This window comes from Danio aesculapii, chromosome 2 (assembly GCF_903798145.1).
Source record: "Danio aesculapii chromosome 2, fDanAes4.1, whole genome shotgun sequence".
Lineage (NCBI taxonomy): Eukaryota > Metazoa > Chordata > Actinopteri > Cypriniformes > Danionidae > Danio > Danio aesculapii.
In genome coordinates, this window is record NC_079436.1 from 4,866,048 (window position 1) to 4,880,084 (window position 14,037).

At 37.4% G+C, this 14,037-nt stretch overlaps 1 protein-coding gene across 1 annotated transcript in view; it reads right to left on the reverse strand.

The window, feature by feature from the left end:
- Positions 1–230: 230 nt before the first annotated feature.
- The window catches only part of tmtopsa (teleost multiple tissue opsin a), an 89,688-nt gene continuing 75,881 nt past the window's right edge, over positions 231–14,037 (reverse strand). Inside the window, exon 4 of the mRNA XM_056464662.1 lies at positions 231–571. Coding sequence (XP_056320637.1) covers positions 341–571 — 231 coding nt within the window. The 3' untranslated portion in view covers positions 231–340. The remainder of the gene's footprint in view (positions 572–14,037) is intronic.

Sequence of the window (14,037 nt, forward strand, 5' to 3'; positions counted from 1 at the left end):
TTTTTATTAAGAGTGATTATAAAAATATAGAATTAATTCATTTTTACCATTAGAGACTGGTTGTTTTCACACACTGTCACCACATAAATGTGTTTAAACCCCTTATAAAAGTCAGTTTTGAATAATAGCCCCCCTAATAATAATAATAATAATAATAATAATAATAATAATAATAATAATAATAATAATAATAATAATCAGCCTCCGTCAGGATTCATTTCCCATTTCTTACAGTATGTATATGCCACTCGACTGTAAAAAAAAAAATCCAAATCTGCATTTCCCTTATTTAGTGTGTAAAGTTTCTTCAAGTGTTGTCATTTCTGAAGGAGGATGACTCTCAGCCGTTATAATGGGCCACGAGGGAGAGCACTGCAGGTTTGGTGTTATCTGCTGACAGTGGGCCGTCTTCCACTGGGTTTGTCTGATTGGGTCCCACTGAAGCAACCATAAAAGTGAAGTTGTCCGTGCGCCGTCCGGGACGAAAAGGTTTGGTCTTTGAAGAACTTTTCAGACTGGAACCTCGCTGTGGTTTGTCGCAGTTGAGAAGAGCTCTGAAACACCTGTAGAACTTACACACACAAATACAAAACATTAAAGAAACAATGGTGGTAAACAAATTAAAGGGATAGTTCACCCCAATAAATAATTCCGTCAATACTGCATTTACTCAATCTTCTAAACAAGTTTGAGTTCCTGTTTTTCTGTTGAACACAAAGGAAGTTATCATAAAGGATGATGCCAATGGCTGATGGTTTCCAACGTTCTTCAGAATATCTTCTCTTGTGTTCAGCAGAAGAAATAAATCCATAAATGTTTAGAACCACGAGTGGGAGTAAATAGTAAGGACTTTTTTTTTTTAGGATGAACTGCCCCTTTAATGAACGTGACAAAAACAAACACCAAAAAAATCACGCTGAATAATACAATGGTGAAATAAATGATTCAATTCAGAACACTTGCCATTTTAATAACCAATAATACTTCTTGTTCTTTATACAACAGGTTTTTTTTTCTGGGTTTCGAATACTTTACCCCTTGCCTCTGTTAGAAATAAGAATATTGTGCTGTGGCTGATCGTAGTTAAATTGATTTATTGATTCATTAATTAATTCAATATAAAACACATCAGTTTTTCTCATTTGCTTTGGCTCATTTCTTGAAACAGGAATTACATTCTCAACACTATATGGTTGTTTTGTAAAACAGTCTTACAGTTGAGCACAACACTATAGCTCATTTGCAAAAGCTCATATGTTTCCCAAAAGTGTTCACTGGTGTGTCAAAACTAAATTTCCTTCTGGTTTAAACAGTCAGTGCCCCCAAAATCCTTTATCCCTTTGGCACTGCGTAAGCACTGCAAGTCAAAATGTTTAGTTGTTTTGTCTCTATGTAGCGCTGCCACATAATTGAGTTATGCTGACTGTAAATTTCATTAAATGTGTGAATAGGCCATGCGGTTAAGTATACTCGCACTTAGTTTTTGTAGCCTAAATATATAATTGAGTAATGGTCTTATTTTACCGTCTTTATTTTGAAGTGATGAGGGAAAGTGAATGTGTCTAGTCTATTTCCTGTTCTAAATGTTGCTGTTTTTTTTCCATAAATACACATTTACATAACATACACACCACAAGGGGGAGATAGTGGGCACATGGACACTGCTCAGTGTGTCATCTGAAGAAGCCAGAGGAGCACATGGAGTAGGAGTTTGCCAAATCTACCTGGTATTTTTTTTTTTTTTTTTTGATTTGTGGGCAAAGGACAATTGTTTTGCGTGGATTTTTTGCTCTTTTAGGACTCATTGGTCTTGCAGACCCACAGTAAGACTATCCTAGGAGGACCTTTGAGGTACAGCAACAAGGCATGGTTCCTATTATCTGGACTTAAACTTTGGGGTGAGCGCGACCCATTTTGCACGTACACTCATCCACGGACTTTTGGACTTTACACTCACACACACACACACACACGGGGATTCACCATTTTTTGTATTGTGTTATTGTATGAATGTTGTTTGTTTTTATGTTTGATTGTAAGGACATTTTCAGAGAACTGTGTATCCTTTATCAATCCATGATAAAATTTGAAAACAGAAACTAGAGAATTGAATCATTTTTTTATTTTTATTGTTGTGTATCCCGTTGATTTAAAGACGAGCGTTACAACTATCGCAGAGAACCATTGAAATATCCACCTTTCAGTCTTAGCCTAGTTTTTGAAAATGGTTACTCTACTGCTTTTTGTCTTTTGACAGAATGCAACTGTGTATAAAACTAAATAAAATTAATTTATAAGATTTATTAAATTTATAAGGAGGATTTTAGTTTAAGCGTAGCCCCCAAGGTTTGACATTACACATTGCACTCATATTGCCAAGGAATTAGTAACCATTGTCAATCAGACACATAAAGTAATTTTCATACATCAGAATAAAACAAAATATACTGTAATATAAATACACAAACAAAAAAAACAATGAAAAATTATATGCAGCCTACTGTGCTTGATTGGTCACGTGAGATGTGTGAAATTCCTTCTTTTTTAGTCAAGTTCTAGTTTCACCTGCTTGTCAATTGCTGTAATGTATCAAATGTTCCACGGATTCATATATGGTATTCATGGTATTATGTTCTTGACTAATTTTGACAATTGAACAGACTATTGTGCATGTGATGACTTATACAATGAAATGACGCTGACATGTTTTGAAGCGAACAACCATTGAACTGAGAATCAGCAATCAGTTTAGATCAACTAGATCTATTCACTTGTAAATTGTGCTAAATGTCGGCTACCTGTACTTAATCATTTGCAAAGATGTACTTAGACGTTTGCAATTTGATTAAAAGAATAAAAAAAAATCAAGTCTGTTGTGAACAATTGCCAAGTGGTGTGGAGGTTTGTCCATGTTGTTTTGAGAATGTAATTCCTGTTTTAAGAAATGAGCCAAACCAACAGAGAAACACTGTAAAAAGCAACCAGGGTTGACCAAAGTGCTGTACAAGTGACAGAAACAAAAATAAAATGCATTATACTAAGAAAACATCTATTAAATATACTCAAAAAACTGCTGATCTACTGTGATTTTCATGCACAACCATCTCTAGGGTTTACAAAGAATGGTCAGACGAGAAAATATACAGTTAGCGGCAGTTCTGTGAGTGCAAATGCCTTGATGCTAGAGGTCAGAGGAGAATGGCCAGACTGGTTTGAACTAATAGAAAGGCAACAGTAACTTAAATAAGCACTCGTTACAACCGAGGTATGCAGAAGAGCATCTCTGAATGCACAACACGTCCAAGCTTGAGGCGGATGGGCTACAGCAGCAGAAGACCACACCGAGTGTCACTCCTGTCAGCTAAGAACAGGAAACTGAGGCTACAGTTTGCACAGGCTCATCAAAGTTGGACAATAAAAGATTGGAAAAATGTTGCCTGGTCTGATGAGTCTCGATTTCTGCTGCAACATTCGGATGGTCGGGTCAGAATTTGGCGTCAACAACATGAAAGAATGGATCCATCCTGCCTTTTATTAACGGTTCAGGCTGGTGGTGGTGTGGGGGATATTTTCTTATCACACTTTGGGCCCGTTAGTACCAATTGAGCATCATGACAACGCAGTGGCGTTGTCTGACTGAGTATTGTTGCTGACTATGTTCATTCCTTTACCACAGTGTCCCCATCTTCTGATGTCTACTTCCAGAAGGATAACGCGCCATGTCATAAAGCATGAAACATCTCAGACTGGTTTTTTGAACGTGACAATAAGTTCACTGTACTCAAATGGCCATCACAGTCACCAGAACTCAATCCAATAGAGCACCTTTGGGATGTGGTGGAACGGGAGATTCGATTCATGGATGTGCAGCTGACAAATCATGTCAATATGGACCAAAATCTCTGAGGAATATCACTAGTACCTAGTTGAATCTATGCCATGAAGGATTAAGGTAGTTCTGAGGACAAAAGAGGGTCAACCTGGTACTAGAAAGGTGTACCTAATAAAGTGGCCGGTGAGTGTATTTTAGTGCATTTGAATAAAACACATTTGGATGCAACAGAAATGGATGCATTTATTAAAAATATATTTTAGTCACTGGAAATCTTTAGAAATAGATAGATAATACATTTAAATTTATGCAAAACATTGGGAAAAAAATTACAAACTACAATTTTTTGGGTTCTCTTGAATTTTGCTCTTTTTTTAATATTTTATTTAATATGTTTCCATAAAATATACATTTGGGTGTACACATTTTAGACCATGTCATGAGTTATTTTGTTAGATTAGCTCCAGATTTGGCTCCAGTACTGATTAATCTAATGTATATGCACAAATACAATATTGCAAAGCTTCCTATAGATTATATTACTTTAAATCCGAGATTTTTGAGGGACTCATATACGTTGAGCACTGTAAGTTTGTAGTTTATTATTTTTGTTTAATTTCTCCCAGTTATTTGATTTCATATGACCTTGCATCCACATTTATTTCAGTGCCTTAACTTCATAAGAACCGCATAACACTAATGAGCCACTTTCCCCCCTGCTAGCAACTAAGAACGAGCCCATCAGCTATAGCCAAGCTTAGACAACAATTACAGCTCATTTAGGAATTCTGATTAGAAAAGGACCCTTCTCTTATCCAAACACCCCTCATTATTATCAGTGCCGCCATTCGCAGAGAGATCCTTTTCATATTCATCATCAGTATTATTTCAAAATGCTATCTAAATGACATTTTACACATTTTAAACAGAACAATTATGCAATTTGCAATTTAATAACATGCTGATAATGTACACCGGCTCAATTATTTCCATTGGAATTGATCATCTGGAGTAATTGTGTCCGTTCCATTTTGTCACAAAGAGAAAAAAAGGGAGGAAAAGTCATCTGTAAGGCTAACAAAGGTAAATGACGCTAATGAAATGACACACTGGCAAGACATAATAAGACAGACTTGTCATATAACGGATCTGTTTTTGTATAACAAATAATAGATATGCAATTTTCCTGATCAAAACATATGTGACATTTTAATAAAAAGATCAACAAAGATGGTTCATTTGTCAGCTTTTTTTTGTGGACACTGAAAGACCGAAAGTTTGACCACTGTAGTTTTGTACAAACATGACAAGCAAATTACATGTACAATCTCAGATGTGTGGCTCCTCTCTTTCAAATCAAATTCGTGATATCACTTCTCCTAAGAAAACGTAGTGTACTTAGTATACATTGTCTGCTATAAGTATACTTATAGTCAACTACATTTCCTCAAGAAATTGAAAGGTGCAAAAAATACACATGATGTTCGTTACATTATAAAGCAAACAGTAGCTATGTTTCCATCCAAAGCTGCGAATTAAATTTCAAGAGTTCCCACTTAGATATGCGTGGCGTATAAAGCAGGTTTGGCATGCTGTCCTGGGAGAGAACCCTGAGCTCGGAGATATTTGAGCCCAGGGCTCCCGCCCGGTCGATAAGCATATCAGGAGATCCGAGATCAGGAAGGTCTCGAGAGCTCCCCCTTTAGAAAAGGGAGGAAAAGGAGGAGATGGGGTGGAAGGGGGGATTCTTCCAAACGAAGATAGAACAGTAGGGAGAAAATGATCTATCTATCTATCTATCTATCTATCTATCTATCTATCTATCTATCTATCTATCTATCTATCTATCTATCTATCTATCTATCTATCTATCTATCTATCTATCTATCTATCTATCTATCTATCTATCTATCTATCTATCTATCTATCTATCTATCTATCTATCTATCGTGAGATCATTTTATAGACCATTATCTTTCTTTTTTTTTCTCCATTGCACTCAACACATCGCCGAGTAAACTGCCAGCATCATTCTGTTTACACAAGCAGTAGAAATTGTGGCCTATTATTATGGTCAGTGAAATAATTATGTGTTATTTATTCGCTGCTTGCGTATGCAGTGTTAGATAGACTTGGTAAATAATTGCTTTCAGCCTCTCGTCTGTGTCTAGGCAAAACCCACTCAATAACTATATGAAGGCTAAAGAACAAAATTTCAGTATTAGTAGGAAAAAAGATTTCTCAGTGTGCACAGATGGGTTATGGTTTCTTTAATTTAAAGGGATAGATTTCGCAAAATTGACTTTTTTGCTCACTCACACTCGAGTCTTTCTTTTATACTTATTTACTTTTAATTGAGGACAAAAAAGTAGTCAGTATTTTAACAACAAAGGCTCATTCTGAAAACGTACCCCTATATACATTTCTGAAGATCGCAAGATTTCGTCTTTAAAACGAACGCTACACAGTGGTAATGATGCTGTTCCTACGAGCTGACCGATTACCTCTGTGAGGACAACTTTCCTGCTGTTACCAGTTTGCCCAGTGGTCCCCTCATGTATGTCGTCAGACTTGTGACATGGAGTGGAGTTGACCACGATAATGGGATTCGATTCTGGCGAAGTACAGTTCCAGAAAGCAGGTAAAACAAAAGCCAAAAAATAAAATAAACAAGAAAATAACAGGGTGAGAATAAGGTAAAATCTGAAAAGGTGGTAAAAATCAGGCTACTGCGAGGGCTTTTCTTTTTCTGGATTGCTTTTGAAAACACGGTTAGGGTTAGGGAAGGCGTGATCGGGTCAATCAATGCTTTTGAAAAGACTCTCGGTTGGGTTTAAGGAAAGGGGGAGGGTGGGTCAGTTGGACGGTCGGTCGGTCAGTCAGTCATTCAGTCGACAACGGTGGAGTACGTGAGAACAGCAGCCGCAAAAAGCACTCAAGAGAAGAATTTGAGATCTGAAAAAGCATACACAGCGCCCTCTGGTGTATTCGCGAAAACAAAAGCTGCAAGAAAATGTACGTATGTTCCTGGGACGTATTTGGCGGTCTTCAGAAATGTACATAGTGATACAATCTCAGAATTAGCCTGGGTTGTATAATTGAGAACACTGAATCGGTTTTTATGCAGGCAGTGTCTCTCTCAGCTATAGGACCTCTGTTTCTGGGCTGTGTGTGTTCAGGGCTGCGGCGGGACACATAGCCAACCAGTGATGATGATCGTTGTGTTTGTGAACGTGATGTAACTGAGAGCGTTATGATTGGCTTAGATAGAGTATATTTCCATCATTTGCCAATCAGAGTTTGCATGTTCTCCCCGTGTTGGTGTGGGTTTCCTCCGGGTGCTCCGGTTTCTCCCACAGTCCAAAGACATGGGCTATAGGTGAATTCATTCAGTTTCATTCTGCTAAGTCTCTATTTCACATTGTAAATAATTTTAAGTCAGTACAACATAAAAATATATCCTTATTTTCTTTCGTTTTTTCTTATTCACTCAACTTCTGAAAACATCAGCTGCACTGACCTACAATTATTTGCCAGTAATACAAAATAAATTTAGTTTGGTTAACATGAGATTATTAGTTTTCAGAAGAGGTGAACTACTCTATAACAAAACTTTTTAAGTTTTAATAATCCTTAATTCCTTTCTTCTTGTGTAGTCAACAACTATTTATTTCATCTTTAATTGATAGGACTGTAGAGAGTATAGGCAGGAAAGCAAGGGGACAGGGGAAGGATCGGCATAGGACCTTGATTCTGGAATCGAACTTGGGTCGCCATGAACACCAGAGTGCCATGTGTTGATGCACTAACCACCTCACCATTGGTGGCAAAGATGAGTGAACAAAAAAAAACTCTTGTGGAAATTGGTAGTAAGAAATAATACTTTATCAGAAAAAATAAACATAGTTTAATTTAAAAAAAAAAACTAAAACCAAGACAAATATTAACAAAACATTTATTAGACAGAATTAGAAACAGGACAGGAGGTAAAACAACATTAACGGTAAACAAGACAAGGGTCAAAACATGGCAGGATAATGCTTCCTTAAATAATGTAAAGAAATAATGTTTTATTTCTTAGTACCAATTTTCACAAGAGTTTTTTTATTCACTCAACTTCAGACATTTTAGTTCAGTGCAACTGATGTTTTTAAAAGTTGAGGGAACAAGAAAAAACGAAAGGAAATAAGGATTATGTTTTTTGTTCTTGTATGCACTTAAAATTATTTTACAGTGCAGAGGTCGCCAAAGCAGAATGAACCGCCAACTATTCTGACATATGTTTTACGATGCAGTAAAACAGCTGCAACCCAGTATCGGTAAACACCCATACACTTTCATTCACACACACTCTATGGACAATTTACTTTATTCAATTCACCTATAGCGCATGTCTTTGGACTGTGTACAAGGACGTAAACTTGACAAAACAACCTTATTCTTGAAACAAAATGATGAAAAACACAAATAGCAAACTGGTTATTTAAAATTCGTGCTTGTTATTTATAAGTTTTGGGAAACTGCCATGACCGGCGAGGTTGTTTCACCAACAATATTGTAGTAAGAAACCCTCAAGTTCCATATCAAACGGACTTTCAAGCACAATAAGAGAAAACACAGGCTGGACTCACCGGAGATCTTTTGTTCCTGCATTTTCTGGTGGACGTTGATGTTACTTGTATCTGTACAGCATTTTTAGTCTTCAACTCGCCTCAACTCACAGTTTCCATAGTTACGGGCTGGGAGGAATTGAAGACTGAAAATGACATACAGGAGAATCTTTCTTCATCAGCTGGAGTTTGATGAATACCTGAAAACATCTCTCAGACCTTCATACTGTGAAGCAGCCTGATGGATTTGCACCAATAAGAATTTGTCTGGCATGGAACTTTCTTACCAAAAAAAAAAAAATTCATCTCTGTGATATTTTTGAGTGTGTCAAATCTTCAGATTGGTTCCGACTGGATTTCTGCACCTTTAGTTACCCAGAAACCTATTATCTGAATACATGATTTCTGTCAACAGTTGGTTCAGTCTTGTAGTACCTGCAACTCAATAAAAAAAATGGTAACACTTTAGATTGGGTCATGCTATTAACTACTGGCTTATTACCAGTGGTGTAAAGTAACAAATTACAAATACTCAAATTACTGTACTGTAGTTATTTTTTCTCAGAAATTGTAATTTACTAAGTAGTTTTAAAGATGTGTACTTTTACTTTCCCTTGAGTACATTTTTAGTGCAGTATTGATATTTTTACTCCACTACTGTCCTTCAACCTGCAAACACTACTTTATTTTCTCTTGTCTGGAATTAGAAAAATCAGTCCTGTGATTCCTGTCCAAATTGCACATAGAAGGTAAATTGCATCATGCTAAACAACCTCAAGCCATGGGCGGTTTATAATTGCAGCAAACTGTTTTGGAAGCATTAAAAGTGTCTAAGAAGATGTCCAAAATCATGCATGTCACTGATGGGAAGATGACGGATGTTTACTGTATGCTGACGGAAGTGGCCTTAAACACCATAGCAGGCAGAAGACGTCAACATGACGTCAGATGGACGTTGTATCCCAACCTCATGGGGACGTTGCATTTTGTTTGGAAATGTAAATCGAGTTGATGTAAGAACCCAACGTCAGGCTGACATCACTGTCCAACTTAAAATCAACCAAATATCAACGTCTAACGATGCTACAGCTTGTCGTTCTGTGGACGTTACCATTATGACATCTAGATGTTTGATTTTGGTTGTCATAATGACATATAAATGTCGGTATTTGACATCAATATGATTTGTCAATCAAGATGTTGGCTCGTAGTTGGATTTTGGTCACTTTCCAACACAACCTAAAATCAACCAAATATCAACATCATTTGATGTCATTATTGGATATCAAAGTAAAATTGTCCTTCGACGCTGGTTAGACTTGAATTTTGGTCAATTGACGTCACTTTGTCAAATCTTGGCTTGTCACTTTGGCTGTCCTTTGTCAAATGCTAGCTATGTGTTCTTTTAATAATTCTCTGGAACATAATTAAAATCAAACCGACCCAGGCTCATTCTGAAATTGTAGTCCCAAAGACGTTTCTGGAGACCGCGAATTATGTAGCCGGAGGTACGTATGGCTGCATTTAATTTTTTAAGCGAACGCTGCAGGGCGGTGTGACGCCGTTCCTTTTAGTGCTTGCCGGCTGACCGCTTACCTTCGTGTGGAGGGCTTTCCCGCTGCAACCAGTTTGTCCAGTTAGCTCGTCCAGTACGTCTGCGGACTTGAAACACAGAGAGGAGCGGACCACGACGATGACGACCGGTTCCAGAAATCGGGTAAGACTAAAACAGAATCCAAGAAATAAAGTGAAGAATTTCATAACAGGGTGAGAATGTGGTCAAATCCGAAACTGTGATAAAAATCAGACGAGGGCTTTTCTTTTTCTAGACGGCTTTTGTAAATTGTTGGTTGGGTTTAGGGCGGGCGGGTCAATCGGTTAAATTGGTTGGGTTCAGGGAAGGAGGAGGGTGGGTCGGTCGGCCGGCTGATTGGCCGGTCGCCCAGTCAATCATTCAGCCAGTCGGACAGACAGTCGTTCGACAGCGGCCTCTGGTGGGTTCACGTGAGAACAGCGCGGGCGCGAACGGCACTCGCAGGAGACATCTGAGAAGCCAATAAGGCGCACACAGCAGCCTCTCGCGGATTCGCGAAAACCAAAAACTGCAAAAATACGTACCTCCCGGGACGTATTTCGCGGTCTCCAAAAACATCCTCAGGACTACGTTTTCAGAATGAGCCTGGGTTGAATCAAACTGTAAGCACGTCTCTCTTTATGTCGTATCCTTTATAAGCCTAAATACAGAAACAGAACAAGCTTTGTGGAAATAGCAGCATTTGGACGGCATTTTACAGTAGCTTTCTCTGCTATAACATTACAGCGCCTCTGGCCACACCCCTTCGCTACATGTGATGAATGCGCATAACCTGAAGGGTTTGTGATCTCACTAACCCAAATGTATTTTTTTGTAGTCCCCAAACTATGTTCACTGTAGGATTTGCTAAGCTAACTCTGTAAAAGCCAATGTCTCCCTTTGCATTGAATTTTGAGCGTCTGACATTCAGAGATGTTGTTTATGTTCACACAGCTACATTACACATCAACTAAAGTTTAAAATATGATATCGTGGACCACCCCTTTAAACAATAACTAAATGCACTACAGAATGTTACGTTTGCACATGCCTGCACAAATTGCATGTAACCGTATAAGCTTTTTACAGCGTAATACTCACTACTCCTGAGTACTTTTAAACGGCTACTTTTTACTCATACTTTGAGTATGATTACCAACAGATACTTTTACTGTACTTGCACTATATTTTTGGATAAGTAACAGTACTATTAATTGAGTATGATTTTCAGTACTATTTCCACCACTGCTTATTCCCTGCCTATTATTAAGATATAAACTGCTCATTAGTGGTTTTAAAGTGTGATCTTATTCTGCATCCCTAAGCCTAAACCCAACTTTTAACGTTAATAAACAGCTAATTAGAAGTTTATTAAGCTAGTAGTGTTAGTTAATAGTTTGTTAATACAGTGAATTGTGACACATCTTACCAATAAAACTAAAACTCAGTCTCCAGATTCTTGACTGTCTTCTGTGAGTTAGTGAAATGATTGACAGGTGAGAATCGGGTAAATCAGAGCTTCCCAAAGTGAGGGAACTATGGGGAATTTGTGCGCTGATAGAAAGCAAAGCGAATAAAAGGAATTCAGTGAATGTTCTTTTAAATTACTGAAATATCAACTTCAAGTAAATATTTTAGGTCAGGGGTTGGGAGAAAAAAAACACACTTGTGGATGCTTGGGCTGACAAAGAATTTGACCATGGCCTGCAGACATGTTTTATTTGACTTGGTTAGTCAATCTGACAGCACATGGAGGCTGTATGAATCTTTTCATTGTACTTTATGTATTTTCAATGGGACAAGAACATATAAATTATTAGACAACTCTGACTCACTCCAGCTAAATCATCCATAGAGTCATATTCACAACAAATCCATTTTATAGTTAAATTAATAAATAAATAAATAAATAAATAAATAAATAAATAAATAAAAGTTAAAACCACTTGGGAAATATTTTAAACAGAATAAAAATTTTAAAAGGGCTAATAATTTTTATATATATATATATATATATATATATATATATATATATATATATATATATATATATATATACATACATACATACATACATACATACATACATACATTTGGCTGTATATCGGCACTGTTGGGAGGTGTGCGTTGACATGAGGCCGCAGGCAGAGTGCCTTAGTGCCCCACCAGTAACGATATACAGCAATATTGCACTGCTACAAAGGTGATACTGCGTTTATACAACAATTCAATGGCATAATCGTGTATATAAAAAAGAAATCAAACACGGAAGGTCTCAAAAATACTTTTGCATATCTTTGGACTGTGAAGGATACCGGAGCACGCGAATGAAACCAACACGAACACGGGAAGAACATACAAGCTCAGAGATGCCAACTAGCCCAGCTGGGACTCGAATCATTGACCTTCTTGCTGTGATGCGACAGTGCTAACCATTGAGCCACTGTGTCAAGCCACACTTGTCCAATCAATTTTAAATCTACCACAAACATGCCAAGAAGGCTGATCTAGTCAGAATACACTGCTTCAGACAGATGATAAAAGCCAGGCAACAAAGCAGGACAGAGGTTTTGATATGATATCACATCTGACAACCTCTCTGAACCGTCCTGAGAGATGCGTCTCAATGACAGACATGACTTTACTGATGCTTCTTTGTTGTCTTTGCTTTTTTCCCCCATCCATCTATACGCAGCTGGAATAACATATTCTTCTGAAGTTTGCTAAACTTGGATTAAAGCGGCCTGCAGCAGACCTGTGGCATTTTTGGATACACACAAAAACCGTGTCCGAGCGCAGGAAATGTGCTGCATTTTCATTTATTTCAATAGTGTGAAAAAGAGCACAATCAGTTGTTAGATGAAGCATATCAGAACAAAGAGGTAATTAATCAAGCACAATGAATGCTGCGCTCGTCTTTTCCTGAAAGACTATAGCCAGACGCTCAGAGCCAGACACATAATTAACCTGGGATGAACTGATTGTAAATCAATGCAATGATTTGCCATCTAAATATAAGTCGAGGATGTTTGAAACGATGTTTTTGGCATCATTCTGACTCAAGATTTAAGGACTGGACAAAGAGAGAGTACAATAACAATGCATTACAGTGCATATGGTGAAATCATTAGACTCTGGAGAATGATAACAGTGTGAACCTACTTGAAAAGTATACTATACTACAGGGTTTTTGAAAGACACTATAATGAATTACTTTAGAATTATCATTTATTAAATTAGGATTAATCTGTTGTGGTAATTAAACAACTATACTGCAGCGATCTAACTAAATTACCCCACATTTTCTGTTCCTATTTATACTATAACTGTACACGACGAGACAAAAGTCTTGTCAACTATCCAAGTTTTAAAAAGATAATAACTTGACTTCTAGCTGATCATTTGGTATCAGAAGTGGCTTTTATGAAAGCCAAAGGCCTCTAGATTATGTTTATTATACCAAAATAAAATATGATCATGCCGTGATTTTTAATGATTTAATGAGGACAGTAAGTTTGACTTTACTTAGACAAAAGTCTTGTCATTTAACAGCAATAATGTCCAGTATAGAATATAAAGTCATGCTGCAGTGGAAAAAGAATGAATATTGTGTCTGACTCCATCATGAGATTGGAGGACTGCATCCATACATCTCTGCAATGACTCAAATCACTAATTAATAAAGTCATCTGGAATTACAAAGAAAGCGTTCTTGCAGGACTCCCAGAGTTCATCAAGATTCTTTTGATTCATCTTTAATGCCTCCTCCTTCATCTTACCCCAGAAATGCTCAATAATGTTCATGTCTGGTGATTGGACTGGCCAATCCTGGAGCACCTTGACCTTCTTTGCTTTCAGGAACTTTGATGTGGAGGCTGAAGTATGAGAGGGAGCGCTATACTGCTGAAGAATTTGCCCTCTCCTGTGGTTTGTAATGTAATGGGCAGCACAAATGTCTTGATACCTCAGGCTGTTGATGTTGCTATCCACTCTGCAGATCTCTCGCATGCCCCCATAATAAA